Source organism: Anolis carolinensis, chromosome 3 (genome assembly GCF_035594765.1).
Source record: "Anolis carolinensis isolate JA03-04 chromosome 3, rAnoCar3.1.pri, whole genome shotgun sequence".
Lineage (NCBI taxonomy): Eukaryota > Metazoa > Chordata > Lepidosauria > Squamata > Dactyloidae > Anolis > Anolis carolinensis.
In genome coordinates this window covers 50,120,840-50,138,828 of record NC_085843.1, presented here as the reverse complement: position 1 = coordinate 50,138,828, position 17,989 = coordinate 50,120,840, and the positions used below count along the sequence as shown (strand labels likewise).

Below are 17,989 nucleotides of genomic sequence, written 5' to 3'. Positions count from 1 at the left end.
TGAAACAATACGGAAATTAGAAGTAAAATCTCATGTGAAAGTCATTAGACATATCAGTATGAACTCTGGTGTACATAAAGAAGACCAATGCCCTATGCTCTGAACATATGGACATGTTCCACAGGGCACAGTCACTGAGCATTTCTTACTTGGGCATTCAGTCTCACTTGGATTTTTACTTTAATTCTGTTGAATTCTACAAGGGCAACATTTCTCACCATCAGTAAGTCAGCTTGGCTACGCAGTCAAATGCATGTTATACAGAGATCATAAAGCAGAACATGTGGCTTATTTGTTCTCTGAGGGCGTCATCAGATAGGGTAAATTTAGCATTCAAGAACACTTTCACTCTGTCTTGGGGATGGAACTCCACACCAGACATTATACAACAACATGTGACTTCCAGCAGAGGCCCTGCTGCCAATTTGGTTGGAAGCATCGTTAGAGGCTTCCCCCTACACCATGGGAGCCTGCCCATGTTGTGGAGGGATGCCCCCAACGATGCTTCCACCCAAATTGCCCATGTTGCAGCCTGCCCATATTGTGCTGGCTACAATGGAGCTAGCATAGAGCTTCTGCAGAATGGTGATGCTTTCCACAAATGATGAGGAAAGCATTGCCGAGAGGGAGCTGTGTGTGGGGCAACAGATCTGCCCTGCTGCCCCTCTGTTCACCGCGATGCCAGGCGAAGAGGAACTTTTCGACTGGCCTTTCTGATGAGATCCTTAGTGGCTATCTATGCATACACACACTCTCCTTCCCCCATGGTGTTTGATTTCCTATCTTTTCATGGTGACAATCTTCAGAGTTTAGGGAAGTATACCTTAGATATTCATTCAGAGGGAGGGACCTTTCCACTTTGAAGCTTTACTTTTCAGAACCTTACAACTAAAGTTTTGCACTAGTGCAAAATTGACATGTCTGAATGCTCAAAAGAGCAGTTAAATAATAATAATAATAATAATAATAATAATAATAATAATAATAATAAAAGGCCACCCTGCTGGGATCTGCGCGCATCATCCGAAAATACATCACACAGTCCTAGACACTTGGGAAGTGTTCGACTTGTGATTTTGTGATATGAAATCCAGCATATCTATCTTGTTTGCTGTGTCATAATAAAATAATAATAAAATAATAATAGTACTTTTATTGATTACCCACCTCTCCTTATGGCTTGAACCATAGTCATGGATGAGCAATCCACATATCCCCACAACCAACAAAACAGCTGTATCCTATTTTAGAAATATTTAAATTCTTCTATCGATAGCTCTTTAACATACACAGAAAAGTGCAATTAAACATCATTTCACATTACTAAATATTGTTGTCATAAAGTGCTATCCAATATAGAAAAACACACCATTAGCAACGCTTTATTTCTTATCTGTCCTCTCATGTTTTACTTACCTCTTTTAGACTATTTGGGTTTACAGGAAATCCTTTTCCTCCTGATAGTGAAGAGTATTTCTTTTCTAAATTGCAAAGATTTTCCTTCTCCTATTAAGAACAAACCAACTTGGATTTTACAGATTTTGAAATCCACTTACATGTAAATATAAACAAACATGGAACAACTCAAATAGTTTAATGTTTTGCTCACAATAATCACAAACAGAGAAATGATATCTAATGATGCTTCATTATGAAATTGTACACACATAATTTGCATTATATATCCTTCTTTCTCTCTCTTCTTTTCTTCAAATTCTAAAACATAAATTCACCTCTTAGTATACTATTATCTCTCCAAATACCCAGAGTAGCTCCATGCATCATTCCATAAAATATTACCTCTCTAAACTGTGAATATTCTTTTCACAAGCAGATTTTTGATAGCTTGTAACAGAGATTGTTACGAGATGACTGCTTGTAATACTGCTTGCAATACTTTTCTTAGGTATGTGTTTCAAAATGTGCTTTGTATAATTTATAATGGTTCTTTTAATAAATTCTGTTTAAATAGTTGTTTTTGTTCTGTGTTTTAACTCTACAGGTTGAGATCCTTTACCTAGAATGTCTAAATCGAAAATGGTCTGTATGGCTGAGATAGCAACACTTTTGCTTTCTGGAAGCTCAATGTACAAAACCTAGTTTTATGCATAAAATTAATAAAAATATTAAATCCAATATTTGAACAGATATTCCAAAATCTGAAAATGTACAAAACCCAAAACACTTTTGTACCCAAGCATTTCAGATAAGGTATACTTAACCTGTATCATTCTGGTTGCTTTTATGTGCCTTCAAGTGAACTCTGGCCCCTTCTAAACTGGCATATAAAATCCAGATTATTTGCTTTGAACTGGATTATATGTCAGTGTAGACTCATATAATCCAGTTCAAAGCAGATAATGTGGATTTTATATGACAGTTATGCCTCTGACATATGTCTTCTTTCTCCTAGGACCGAGCCAATTTCTAATTTAGTCTTAAACCCTATTGTTATTTATTTGAAACTAAGCTATGTTAAACTTAAATTTATTTCTGACTATGATTCTAACCCTAACCCTAACCCTAACCTCACAACCTCTGAGGATGCCTGCTATAGATGTGGGTGAAACGTCAGGAGAGAATACTTCTGGAACATGGCCATACAGCCCGGAAAACATACAACAACCCCATGAGTCTGCTACTTTGAAATCTAGCTATTGTGTAATGAAAAATCTGATTGTAAATTCATTCCAGTTTTTATTATTACTGTCATCTCTATCTCACTTCCACTCTCTCAAGCCCTTTCTACACTGCCATATAATCCAGATGATCAAAGCACACAATCCACATTATCTGCTTTGAACTGGATTATATGAGTCTATACTGCTATATAATCCATTTCAAAGCAGATAATATGTATTGTATATGGCAGTGTAGAAGGGGTCTCAAACACAGAGTAACACTCTTCAATATAGTAAAGTGACAGCACTGGTTAGAATTTGATAACAAAAAACAAAACTTTCTCAATTTACATTATGCTATTGCTTTATTTTAGTTGTCTGCAGTGAAATAAAACTAAGCACTTACTCTCTGCAACATCATCAACAGGTTATTCTTTTCTTTGACAAAATGATCTTGCTCTCTTTGAGCTTGCTGGACAATATGATTGGCTTGCTTTTTGAGAGCAGAAATCTTCTCCTGTAATAAAGACAGCATCAACACACATTCAATATGAACTTGGGGATACAAAGCAACATAGCACCGATCCTGCTTTTCAGGAATACAGTCACGAGCAGGAGAGCAAAAACTCATGATGTAAAGAAAACATGCAAAAATAGGGGATAGGCAACCATGGCCCCTTTCACACTGCCCTATATCCCAGGATTATCTTTTTAAAAAAAATTGGGCCAAACAAGTAGAGTATAACATAACAATTTTTCCTCATGAGGAAGTTTAGAAGGTAACATTAGCAACTTTTACGGAAAATCTATTTTAATGATTGAACAAAAAAAGAGATTAAAAAATCATATGTATTCGTCCTCATTCCCTACTTCTTTCTATCGGTTTTCCACTATTTTTCCCTCCCCCTCCCGTTCACCCACTCCCTCCAGGATCAGTCATACATTTCCTTTATCGTTTCTGATCCTAGATTATCTGGTGATCTCAGATTATTTGGCAGTGCAGACTCATATAATCAATTTCAAAGCAGATAATCTGGGATCAGATCCCAGGATATAGGACAGTGTAGATCCAGCCTAAAAGAAATATATTATACAACACCTGCTCAGATACAATTCGAGTTATGAGAAGATTTATTAACTGTAGGTTTCATTATGAGCTGAAACTATCTTCAAGGATCATAGGCATTTACCACTTTCCAGTCACTGGTGTACAGAGTTCCAAAAAGGTAGAGATTAACCAAATTCCATCAGAAATTTTATTTATTATTTATTTATTTATCACATTTATATCCCGCCCTTCTCACCCGAAGGGACTCAGGGCGGCTTACAACAGTGGCAATGTTATGATTGAGCCTCATGGCTCTGTTACTGACAGACGTGGGCGTAAGACTCCTCGAGAGTCAGATACTCTCGAGGAGCGAGAAAGAAAAAGACTGCGAGACATTTTTGCAGCACCATCTGACGAAGAGTCTTTTGAGGGGTTTACGGAGAGAATGGAGGAGGGGCTGGTTAGCTCGGAGGAGGATGAGATGGATTGGACTCGGGTGAGGGAGGAATTGGGTGCCACTGGCAATGATGGGATAGAAGATGAATGGGGACCTTCAGGATTAGACCCATGGTCAAGCTGGAGGGATGGGACGGGATCCACAGCTGGAGATGCTGTGGGGCGTAGTCAGAGGTGTTCCAGCTCTGATGAGGAAAGTGATGAGGAAACGCCCGGGTTAAGGAGGACAGCTGACAGTGATGAGGATTTGTAACTGGCATAAAATGGGGCTTGGGAGCAATTGCAAATTGCGTTGGGCAAGGTAATCTGGACGAACGCTTGGGATCTGTGTGGGACGATTTCCTGAAGACTGGTGTGTTTTCGTGTGCTGATACGTAAGTTGTTTTGGAATTCAGGGTCAGACGGCGGGAGGAATTGTGTGGGCATTTGTTTGTGCAAACCTGTGCTTACTCTTATTAGCTTGACCTTCCGTCGTCTTCTTGACGGACGCCATCTCCTGCTTTGAAATTCGGACTGAACTGACCACGGCTTGACTTCCCCCTTCTTGGACTTGGAAACTACAAACGTCTGCTTCTGGCTTTGATCTACGGAAAGGAACTGGGTCTACTCTACTGCTGCAATCCTTGGCTGATCTGTTCGTGTTGGAAATCCTGTCTGCTGTGTGTGTGGGAGCGACGCAAGTTACTCAAGGCACAGTGCTGGCAGCAGAGAGGAATCTGCTGCCAATTAGTTGCATTCTTTTGTATCTTTTGTTCCTCGGCTTTTGTTTTGTTTATCCCCAGGCTGAAGCAAGCAGTTTGTTTTTACCCGGATTAAACTCCGGTTTAATCCGGTTTATCTTTTGAACGTTTTTCCTTGTCCCTTTTTGCTCCTAAAGGCTAATACTGCCTGGCCCTTGTATTTTACGGGCATTTTTGAGTTCTGTAATCCAATAAACTCTGTTAACTTTGATCTTGTGGCGTTCTGTCCTTGACAGGCAACCATTAGATGCCCATACAAATCAATATAAAACAGCACATAAAACAGTTAAACCTATTAAAATACATTGTAAATTAAAATATACATTTCAAACATAAAATCAGATCGTTCATCCTCATGCTTTGTCCATAGTTCAGTCCATATGCTTACATGGAAGTAGTTCCCATTAACATCACAAGAGCTGACTTTTAAATACATTAGATTGTAAACACATTTAATTACTTTAACCCTAGTTTTTGAATTAGTAGAAGCTTAGTATCTTTTATTCAGAATTCTGAAATCCAAAATACTCCAAAATTGTCCAGAAAGGTGGTTAAGGGAGTGACAGTTTTGCTTTCTGATGATTCAATATACAAACATTTTGATTCATGCAGAAACATATTTAAAATATTGTATAAATTACTATTGGTGATGTGTAAAAGGTGCATATAAAACATGAAATAATTGCATGTTTAGACATGGGTCCCATCTCATTATGTCTCATTATGAGCGTATATGCAAACACAACTTTTCAGAACCCTAAAAAAATCAAAATCCAAAAGACTAAGTTACTCCGCGCATTTTGAATAATGGATACTCAATCTATACTGTAATGTGAATATTTAAAGTTTCCAATACAATCTGTTTTCCAAAGTAGTGTTGGATGGATTTGGAACCAAAAGAGATGAACTTCAGTAGCAGCTGACTAAAATAAAAATAATGTTATGTCCAAGCTTTGTTTTAAGTTACCTTTCTACTGACAATATTGCGCTGATACTCAGCCACTTCACGCAGGAGCTGCTGGGTTAAGTTCTCTTTGTCTTCATCTAGCCTGCTCTCATTTTCCAGCTGCTGAAATTCCAGATCTTCAAAATGTTTACTTTCTATTTCCAACAGGTCTGCATCCTTCAATAATAAACAAAAGCTTAAACTGAAAAAGTCACATACAGTTAGACCATGCAGTATAGTCCTAGAAAAAGTAAGTTTTGGTGAACTCAATGGTGTTTCCTAAAAATCCAAAGTAAAATTGACTATATATTTTGTTGTTGTTGTAGTCTTGAAGTCTTTCCAACTTAAGAGTGGCCCTAAGAAAAGCCTATCACAGGGCTTTCTTGACAGAGTTTGTTCAGAGATGATTTGTCCTTGCCTTCTTCTGAAGCTGGAAGAGCAAGGCTTGTCCAAGATAATCCAATGGGTTTCCACAGTTCATTCATACTCTGGGTCTCCCTGTAACCTGATCCAATACACAAATCATTGCACCATGGTGGCTCTCCAACCATACACAAAGGATTTTTTAAAAAGGCTGTTAACCTGACAGTAAACATTTCATGCATGAATTACCCCCAATCAAGTAATGATATCAGATCCTAATTCATTTTACTTTGTTTTACATCTTTTCAATTTACTCATCTTTTGATCACAATGCATACTGTCAAAGGGTGAATGGGGCTATATAGACAAGTTCCATGAACGTACTAATTTCTTCAGCAATTCATCTTAAATACTTAGCTAATTTCCATTTACAATAGTTTATTCTGGGAAGAAATACTCTCGGGTCATTATTGCATTCTAGTATGCCTTTAATTGTTTCAGTACTGATTTGCAAAAATCTTCCACATATGTGTGCTTTCGTCTCTTCATATACAAGGTTTCCTCTGAGGCCCCTTCTACACTGCCAAATAAAATCCAGATTATCTGCTTTTAACTGGATTATATGGCAGTGTAGACTCATATAATCCAATTCAAAGCAGATAATGTGGATTATCTGTTTTGGTAATCTAGATTATATGGCCTAAATTTGGTTAAAAATGAAAAACCATCTGAATAAGAGTTTACTGAGCAATAATCCTGAAGCAGTGTCAAACTAGTGGTACAAAGCAAACAGGGGACTAGAGGGACAATTTTGGGATGGGACACAATAATTTTAAGGAAACTTAAAATAGAACTATGGTTTTTCACAGTTCTAAAAGGTTAGAACAAAATCACATGTGAAAAATGGCACCAAATTTGTGGTAGTTCAAATTTGTGACCACGGTCTGGGAAGTAGAAACTTCCAAACTTTGGGTCAAATTGCAAGAGCGTTCATACTTCTCAGGAAGAGATTAACATTTTAGAAAGCAAAAGCAATGCCTTCCTAATTGTTGTGCAGAAATTATATTAATAGTCAGCCACAGATTCCATCTGTCAGCCATGGGCTACACCTGGTTCTTTCAGAACTGTCAGTATTAGTCATTGTGATAGGAAATATATTTCTAGAGTTTGGAGGTTTAGATGTTTCTTCACATTATGATAATTTCACTCTGTCTTAATGGAAATCCCTTTTGTAAACACCAACTGGGACACCCAATTTTTGCTAATTTTCCTCTACCATGAGCTTCTCATTACCCTGGGAAAGAAAATCCTGATGGTTGAGGACCCTCCAAGACAGAACTGGTTTTATGTTCATTTCATAATGTTATATTCTACAATTCAGGAAAAGAACCTTCATAAAGGCTTATTAAAACAAATTTCAAAAAAATAAGAGAAACACAAAAGAACAACATAATGTGGGTGGATATAGTATATGGGAGGCACTGACACTGTCTGTCTAAAAAAAGGCATTTTTTTCCTGCTAAGGCAAAAGCAGTACTTGATATAACCTTCTACTCCCTATTATAGCAATTTCCAAAGGCAGTAAAATAAGTCTCACAAAATATTTCACATGACAAAAAATCAGTACTCAAATATAATGTGTTGTACAAGAAAGAATCTTGAGAAGAAACTGTTTCAAGAAAATGTAAAAGAAGGTTAGGTGTTACAGTGCTACAAATAAGAAATATAAAAGCAATTATAAGTGTAATGATATCTAAGTATTAAATAGCTTGTCACATTAATTACAGTTAAGAATTGCTCTACCTCATTTATAGCAAGAATACCTAATTCATAACAAAATATTCCAGTTTCACACGTATCCCCACAAAGCTCATTATTATCTGATAGTCAAAGCATGTTAAGCATTAAAGTGTGTTCTCACAACCAATTCTTAATCCAACTCTTTGCATTCTATTAACTTTCACCATGCAATGTTGCACTAAACCCTTTAAATGACAGTCTTGGACAGCTGTGTTTGATCATCTCACAATTAACTGAAAATACACACACACACACTCACACTCACAGAATCCATGCTACTGACCCTGTTTAGCTGTTGCTGTAATTGTTCCCTCATGGACTCGGGGCAATTATCAAGCTGGGTCTTCTGCTCGGAATAAAGCTCCTGAAGCTTTTCTAGTTTTTCCCTCTCAGCATCAAGCTTTATTTTTTCCTGGAGTATGAACCAGAAAAATAAAGAACAGAATTACCTTCAAACCCAAGCAGTGGTTAGTGATTCTAATGGTGCATTTAGTGGAGCGGTGATGCCAAGATGGGATGATTGAGATGAGAGTTGATCAATGCAAAAGGTCACAGGAAGGTTCACATGCTGCATGTTGTGCAGCATGTAACCTGCATATTAATTCAGCAAACCTGACAGGTGTCAAACAATAATGAGAGAACATGATTTATTGGATTGTTTATTCTGAAATTGTTACGCCTCGGGTGTGGGAAACAACATGTACTTCTAATGACATCAATTTTAAAAATGGGTTCCAATGGCTGAAATGCTTCTCTATAGCTGCAGAGAGGTAGTAATGCAGGTATAGTTGAAGATTTAGGGCATCATGCAATAGACATTTACAGCCCAAAAGACATACAACAACCCAGACATTTGCATAAATACCACAGAGCATTGTAATGCCATGGTTTGTTTCCTTGGTTTTACATCTTTCTAATTTTTCCCTACAACTATGAGAGTTCAAAAAAGAAGATGTAATCTAGTCTCATTAAAACAATGCCATTGATAAGAAGACAGCTAGGATTACATCCTTAATTTTTCCCTTTGGAGATTGAACCCTGAAAATATCAGGTGCTGGATTCATCCTATGTAGGGGTTATATATAGCTTACAAGCTTCCAAAATACACTCAATTCTATTCATTAATTACATTTTCTGAGCATGTTACTCAGATTGGACATTCTTAATTTGCCAAAACAAATTAAGCTAAGGTGAGTTTGTAATTTGATACCAGCATTTTGTGCAGTAATTGGAAAAAATCAGCAGGAAATTACATCCATCCATTTATGAGCCTGTAGCATATTAGCGATTTAGGAAATGAAGCAGTAGTAGCAGGTTAGTTTCTGGATGATATAAGGACAGAAAAATGGTAAGATTTTAACAAAATATACATGGGGTATGACACAGAGGTGACAGGTAGTGACACAAATATAATGGTCTTAATAAAGTTTTAAGGAGTATCTACAGCAGAGCATAGGATAGTAAATGGTTTGGTGCAGGAAATTCTGTTTCAGTATCATAAGTGTTGAATGGACACAACTGATTCAACTCATCCTTAAGGGAATCCTACCCAGATCTCAGAGATATATTAGGTTTTCAGATTTCAGTCTCTATTTCAAGAATGACAATGTGAGCAGGTAGTTGGACTCAATAATAATATAATAATAATAACTTTATTTTTATACCCCGCCCCATCTCCCTGAAGGGACTCGGGGCGGCTCACATGGGGCCATGCCCAATACAACAATCAAAAAAACCAATTGCAAAGCCATGACACAATTAACCCAATAAAAACATCAACATCAATAAAAAAATGATCCATGGGGCCCCTTCCAACCCCATGGATCACTTTTCCAAAGTGTTTAGATTCCTTTTGTTTTTTAAAAACCAGGTTGAACTTTTGCCTTTGGCCTTTTGCTGTATCCTCATAAACACACTGGACTTCTATAGAAGATAAAAACTTTTGCACACACAAGTCTACACAAACATGCATCATATTTAATCAAGTGGAGCCTACACACTTTATTTTCATACCGGTGGTCCAAAACTTGAATAGTGTTGGCTGCCATTTGCAGCCAATCGGGCTTTCTGGTCATTTTAGACAAAAGCATTTTGGAACCATGTTTTGGAACGTATTGTTTCAGATAATTTCAAAAGCAGAGCTCATATAAATGTTGTACCATTTTGGGTTCTTTTTAAAATGATCCATCTTTTCCCAGTAAAACAAGAACAGGTCTTTGAGCAATGTTATTTTGTCAGTGTAAGTACTGAGTCACCAAAATGTTGTAATTTAGAAGGAAATTGACATTTAAACCAATCCATGTAGCTATTGGATGCAGACAAAAAAAAAATACACCAGTTCATCATCTTTTCTGCCAGATGTTTAATTCCTATACAGCAGTGGTTCTCAACCTGTGGGTCCCCAGGTGTTTTGGCCTACAACTACCAGAAATCCCAGCCAGTTTACCAGTTGTTAGAATTTCTGGGAGTTGAAGGACAAAACATCTGGGGACCCACAGGTTGAGAACCACTGCTATACAGGCAGTTCCCAAATTAGGAACAAGATAGGTTCTGTAGGTTTGTTCTTAAGTTGAATTTGTATGTAAGTCAGAACACGTACTTTTTAATTGTAACTAAAATACACACACATGTATGCTTTGGATAGCATAGGGAAGGATTAACACCCCTGTGGTGTTTGTTGTGTTGTCTGGGCCCCTGACCAAAGATTTCACCTTACTTTCTGTTCCTGTGATAATTGGATTTTGAAAGATGTGGCTTGTTGTGGAAAAAAGGATTGGTGACAATGCTTCAGTGGAGACACCTTTTCCCCATTATAACTCTTTCAGGACTGAATATCCCTTATGCAGGATAGGTATCTTGGAGGTTAAGATCGTCCGGGGAAGCCCTGTTCTCAGTCCCACCTCCTTCACAGATGCAGTTGGTGGGGACAAGAAACAGGGCCTTCTTGGTGGTGTCCCATCGGCTGTGCAACTCCCTCCCTCCTAACCTTCAGGAAAAAAACTGAAGACATGGATGTGGGACCAAGCTTTTGGATGAAAATCTTCAGTGCAATAATGTGGTACAGAATGGTGTAGTGATAACTAGAAAGACCTTTGACTATGATATTGGATGACGTGGTTTTAAAATCATTTTAATATTTAAATGTTTTTAGCAGTTGGTTTTTGATGTATATAGTTATTTGCTGATGTATGTTGTATAGCATCAGATTGTTGCCAATTTATATGAGTCGCCTTCGGGGTGAGAAGGGCGGGGTACAAATATGGCAAATAAATAAACAAATTTCTCTCACTTCCTGTTGTCTCACCCCTGTTCTTAAGTCGGATGTTTGTAACTCAGGGAGTGCCTTGATATGCACTAACATACAAATATACATTGTCATCTTAAAGCATTACTGTGAAACACATTGAGACTCTCTTTTACCTTTTTGCATACAATGCTATTAACATAGTACTCGCCTTTCTCACTGGTAAGAATAAACAGATCTGGTATTTTTTGCTTCAACATTAATTGTAATAACTAGAATCCACTCCTTCATACTCATCACTTTCATAAAAAGGGGAAAAGATACATCTTGTTAAACCAAAGAAGCTCTAAAAATTCTATAATAGTTCTAAGCAGGTAATAATTATTACATAATTTTACATTTATTTGTCCCACACTCAACAAATCGTGCTGAATTATGCAGCCCCATTGTTTTACTAGTGTATGTGAGTATATAAATTATGAAAACTAAACTGCAGAAAAGTATGGCTGTCTTTTAAAATTTGCATCAATATCACTTACCACTAGATGTCACTTTTTGCTAGCATTCCTATGGTGTCTATTATATGTTCTTTGGTATTAAAACAATAAAGTCATCTCTTTTTCAAAACAGGATTCCAGTGTTCATAATAAAATCTGTGGCATTCCAACTGGCTGGTCTAACTCCATCCTCAAGTACAGCCGCATAACAGCTCTGCTGAAGCAATAACAGCTTTGCTGAAACAAGTCTACACCAATTAACTGACATAGCGCAATGCCACAGGATCCTGGGAGTTGTAGTTTACAAGGTCTTTACCTTGTGCTGCCAAAAAGTACAGGTGTCTCACCAAACTACAGGATTCCATAGCATTGAGCCATGGCAATTAAGATGCCATCAAACTGAACTGATTCTACAGTGTAGATGCAGCCTTAGATAATATTACTTCTGTCAATCAACTATCTCTTTTTACACTAAAGCAAGATAAAGAAACAACTGATTTCTAAGACAAGAAGTTTTAATCAAAGCAGAAAATTATATATGAATATCAAGTATTATACAGTCCTTTAAGGTACCTTCAGCGCTGCTTCTTTCTATATTTTTATTTGGTAAAAGGGGGAAAAGTTAAACAAGAACAATACAATACATCCTTTTTTGCATTCAATACTCTTTTAGCCCAGACTATAAATACGTTTAGAAACAAGATTTATATTTATGAAACTCAACAAAAATTCAAAATCCACATTGCAGTGATACCTTTTTTTAGCCACCCAAAGGGCACTAAATATACCTCACTAGTTTAAGAAACTGACTGCTTCATCAAGTAAAATAATAATAATAATAATAATAATAATAATAATAATAATAATAATAATAATAATGCAAGGGAAGAAAACTGCACTCCAGCATATTATTCCAGCTCAATTGAACAAGTGAGAACAACCACAAGTAAGAATAGGTCCCAAAGACAAAGGATTGCTCTGTACAGCAACTTTCATCACTTAACAATTTTACTTCCTTTCAGTGCAAAATGGGTTTTCCATAACTCCTGACATTTACGAGGCCAGGAAATAACTAAGGCCCCCTTTCTACACTGCCATATAATCTAGTATCTGATCCCAGATTATCTGCTCTGAACTGGATTATATAGACTCATATAATCCAATTCAAAGCAGATGGGATCAGATCCTGGGATATAGGGAAGTATAGAGCCAGCCTAAGGGCCCTTCTACACTGCCATATAATCCATATTATCAAACCAGATAATCCACATTATCTGTTTTGAACTGAATTATATGAGTTTACACTGCAATCTGGATTATATATTTTTTGAAATCAAAGAATGAAAATACCTGGCATTCCAGTGCTGGTAGGCGTTAAATACTAGGAGTAATGAGTTACCAATATGTTGTTTGTCTCTTTGAAATCTATATCCAATTACTGTAGAGCATGTGTGGGAATTGCGTATCCCACAAGCTGGGACAGTACTGTGCAGTCTTTGGTTTCCCTGCATGCTTCTCTACCCTGACAATTGAAAAAAATCTGCAAGGAAATGTATCTCTAAGAACTGTTTTCAGGGGTTGCTCTGAAACACTTTAAAAAGTGACTAGATGTGATTTTCAGTTGCTGAAATAGCACTTCCAGTCCTGAAAAGTGTGCCATTTTCGGAGGGTACTCATCCTTGCTATAAATCAATAGGAGTAACTCCCAATTAATCATTGAAATATTGACAACTATAAGTTCACAGTGAGATAGAAAACCTGACCACAGATTTCTTCTGTTTTCTGATCCAATTACTGATCAGTGGAATGATGCAGTACATCAGACTGGACTGAGCTTGTGGTTTAATAAATTGATTTTTGAAGGAAATGTCAAACAGGCATACTTCAGTTAACTAGGTAGATGTGTTCCTGGACATTACTTCTTCAACAGGAATTTTGATAAAGGGGTAGGAATAACATGGAAAGAAGTGATAGGAGTTCCCAACACCATAAAAAGAACAATTCAACAAGTTACACCACAATTTTGATTCAAAATTAACAATATGCACCTGTGAAATCATATCAAGTAAGCCTTGCAGAAGGAAACATTTTGAATCTTCTAGAAACCACTTATAAGCTGCTTGCAAAATCCATCCAGGGTGACCTCCATAAATATCCACTTTTCTTATTATTTTCAATCTATACTTGTTATATATGCATAGGGGATACCTGGTGAGTCAGACATATCTGCTTCCCTCTTTTTCTGTTTTTGCAGTTCATGAATGCTCAGTAAGGGGTTTTGAAGACAGCTGCTGTTTATCTTGCCAGCTGTAGGAAAGCACCCAGGTTACTGTAGGACTGGCTAAAGCAGAATCTCATTCTTCCCCTACTTAAGCTTTATTGCACTGTTCACTATGAACACTCTGGTACAACTGACATAAAAATCTAGTCTTTCTCTAGCCTTCCTTCACTTTTCTCCTAAAGCTAATGCTGCTAAAAATAGCCAACAACGAGATAGACCATGAGTGGGATAGGTGGAGATATGAATACTTGCAAAAGGAGTTTGTATTTCAGTATAAGAGACATTATTTAATATATAGGGTGTTTCAAAATGATGGACCCAATTTCAAAACAGTATATTTCACAATGGCAACATGTTACAATTAGACAAAAAGTTACCATTTTGAGCCAGAAAGAAATCTAAAAAAATAACTTGACAAATGAAGAATTATCTTCTAACACCATGTTGCAGACTCACCATCTTGTGAATGACTACGGTTAGGGGCTGTTTGTGCACTGGGATAGGCATCTCAGTGGTAATTATTTGAAGCCCTTTAGAGTGACAAGGTTCATTCATGGGCAGTTTGTGATTGCAGAGCTATAGCGATTTCAAATTAGGTCCATCTTTTTTAAACACCCTGTACTACAGATATGACATAGATATGTGTGTATGAAAAGGAGATAGTGAATGATATATGGGATATATTCTTCTATACACCTACTTGCACATTACATTCTACTGAAGGAGACTTTCACTTTATATCCTACCACTGGCTGAGCAAGAAACTACAGGGAGACAAGGGAGAGGAGAGGGCCTTTTGGCTATGGTATTTGAGTTCTGTAATGTCTTTCTTCTGGAAGCTTGATTGGCGCTGTTAGCCTCATTTTGGTGCCATGTTAAAATCTGTCAGGTCACTCAAATTTTTGGAGTCCCTTAACTCAAGCTTCGTCTTGGTCTTCTGCATTGTAGTTTTCATTTTGATTAAGTTGAGCTGTTTTTAAATTGTTCAATTGCTTTAAATAATGTACCCTATCCACCTTTCTATAAAGAGTAACAAGGAAGCTATAGAGGAAAGCTAATAGGGCTTATTATTCAGTAGTGCTAAATACAAGGCGGTCATTGAGCTCATCTTACAAAGGAAGCCATTAATTGGGAAGACCAACAGCTGCATGCTACAGATAAACAGGGAAACCTGACACCAAGTGGAAGAGCCATTTCCCTTTTCTTTTTAAGATGCACTTCCTCAATAAAAAATAGGCATGCTCTTTGTTGCTCTACAAGTAGCATCTCCTATGGAAAAGCAACACAGTTAAAGACAAAAGCACATAGTATTTATTTTAAAATGAACATGGGAAATATAACTTTGTGTCTTAAAATAAACATCCACATGCCCAGTTGTAAATAAAAATGTAGGCTGAAATACAGTTCTTACTGAGAATGCACTGATGAGACATTCTTCCGAAATGAAAGTGCATAGAGTGTGCCGTATATTTGGCCTGCACACTCCTCCATCACCATCACTTCTATTATTGATAATAAGTTTAATCTTTCAGACATTTTACACTACATTAAATGAAAGCACATGCTTCACCGCGGGCATATGTACTGTATATATTTGAGTATAAGCTGACCCGAATATAAGCTGAGGCAATATGAAAACATATTGACTCGAGTATAAGATGAGGGTGAGAAATGCAGCAATTACAGGTAAATTTCAAAAATAAAAATTGATACCAATAAAATAAGACTTTAATAAGACAAGATTGTGGAACTCTGATTACCTATATACTCGAGTATAAGCTGACCCGAATATAAGCTGGCCAGGACCCTCACTCGAGTATATACGGTAAGTGCTATGGACAGCAAAAATGTACAGGTCAAAAAAAGGAATTAGCTAGCTAGCCCACTTAGAACCAAGAACCATTCACAGAAATACTTTATATAATATTCAGTTTGGTGACATTTGGGTGAAATGTATAATAGAATGATTCACAACCCATCTCCTACCAACCCTACTGAATTAGATCTTATGACATTAGATTCTGACATTCACTTTTTAAAAGGCATGCATGCATAAGCTCAAGTAGAGAACTATCATATCATAAATTTCCTTTTTACTATATATGAAAAATATATCTGGAGCCCTTTATCACCATTGGACAATTTGATACTTGCAATACAAAACACCTGGAACACAAAACAAAGCTATATGAAGACCCTCAGAGAACTAGAAATGAAAAAAGGTCTAAATTACTAGGCAGCAGTTTGTGGTGCTAGCAGGGAGCCAGATTGTTTTTCTTTTGGCAGCTGGAAAGTCCTGGGATGCATACCCATGCGTAGCTGAGAGCATATCACAGAGCAGCCAATCCCAAACTGACTACATACCCTTTGATGCCTGAAAGGAACCCACAACCTGAGCCAAGAATCCAGCTGGGAGCTGGCCCAGATCAAACTCCTGTTTCTTAGTGCCGCTGCAACCATCTTCCATTTCCTTCCCCTGTTCACGATAGGTCTTTTTCCACCCAGGTGAACATGCATGATAGAAAGAACGCAGTACAATATTTTCCTTTCCACTGTATCTCTGCTGTTAGGAAGAGCTGAGCATCCTGGCTGAGAGATAAGCAGCAACAGAGAAAGGAAAGCCACAGTGGTCCAGTGGCTTTGGGAAACTAAGAGACCCAGCCCATCCTGGATGCACTTCCCTTCCTGTCTGGCAGCTGTGACCGTGTCAGATATCACCCCCAAGTGTCCCTGCTTGGATTCCCAGCTGTGGCTGGAGGCTGCCAATCCTATCCGTTCCTCACACATGCACAAACATGGCAAGGAACCACTTTCCTCCAGGGGAAATTCCACTGGGAACACCTGTTTTCTACTAGTCTCATCCTATATCAAAGCCCCTTTCCCACTAGGAAGATGAACTGATATAAGCAGCCCTCTGGAAAAAGTCATTTTGCAAAGCTATGTAAGATAAAGTAACATACTGAATTCCAAATAGCCAAACATAATTTGAACCAGCATTTGGAAAGCTTGAAGTCAGTTGTGATTGCAATTAAAATAAATACCCAATTAATAAGGTCATTCTAGATATCATCTAACTAAAACACATGGTTCTTCCTGCTTTAGTCAAAAGGAAAACAACACCAAAATGTCAATTCTCTCCGATGTTTCACTTTTTAAAAAACAATATGATTCAGTAACATGATATACAATTTTTGAACAAATGAAAGCATTCAATCTCCTTTCTAGCAATGCAAAGAACGCATAGGTCACATTTGATGACCATCCATACTTTGGATGACTGTTCAAACACAGTCATTATATTCTACAGCATACCTATATTAAAATTGCTTGAAAAGTGACTTCTATATTAGGCATATGATAGCAAGTGTCCTTATAAAATCATGACCAGAACACAAATCTAAAAACTTCCATCAAAACTAAATGTAGGCAAAATGCACTCAGAATTTGTATATTCTGACTAACACACACATTCCACTTAAGAGCAGCATTTCAGAACCTATTTTGTTTGTAACCTGGGGACCACCTATCTTACTAGGTTTAAAACCAGTGTGGGTGATTTTTCACCTCCATATCGTCACTTTGCAGGAAATGCAGTCTGGAAGTCCACTTCCAGGATATGTTCATGCATTTTTGTTGAAAATTGGTGGGAGTAATTGGGAAATGTGTAGGAAGACTTTTCTTTCAGGGTTCAGGGCACTTTTTTGCATGGACAGATCCCGTGTAAGCATCTATATTTCCATTATCCAAGTTAACAGTCCAATATGCAGAGAAATAGCAAAAATATTTCTCTCGCATAAAATAACTACTGCCAAACAAAATCTAGGTCCTGGTGAAAAATTCAGTATATTCATCAAACACCCTAGAATTTTATCAACGGTGGTTTTAATGTTTTCTTTTTTTCAATAATATAATCAAATTATAATTATAAAATGAACTGTTTAGGGGAATTCTGGTAATTTGCAAAGGTATTGTTTTCAAACTAGACGGTGAGTT

The 17,989-nt window shown here is 37.2% G+C and overlaps 1 protein-coding gene across 12 annotated transcripts in view; it reads right to left on the bottom strand.

Annotated features, from left to right (window-relative positions):
• Positions 1–17,989, bottom strand: part of phldb2 (pleckstrin homology like domain family B member 2) — a 92,657-nt gene that overhangs the window by 24,486 nt on the left and 50,182 nt on the right. For 9 of the 12 annotated variants that reach the window (XM_062974885.1, XM_008107766.3, XM_062974889.1 and 6 more), the window contains 4 exons: positions 8,258–8,386; positions 5,833–5,988; positions 3,028–3,138; positions 1,417–1,506 (listed from right to left, as the gene is read on the bottom strand). In XM_062974885.1, the coding sequence (XP_062830955.1) occupies positions 1,417–1,506; positions 3,028–3,138; positions 5,833–5,988; positions 8,258–8,386 (486 nt within the window). The remainder of the gene's footprint in view (positions 1–1,416; positions 1,507–3,027; positions 3,139–5,832; positions 5,989–8,257; positions 8,387–17,989) is intronic. The other 3 variants (XM_062974887.1, XM_062974891.1, XM_008107768.3) reach the window with 1 other exon arrangement.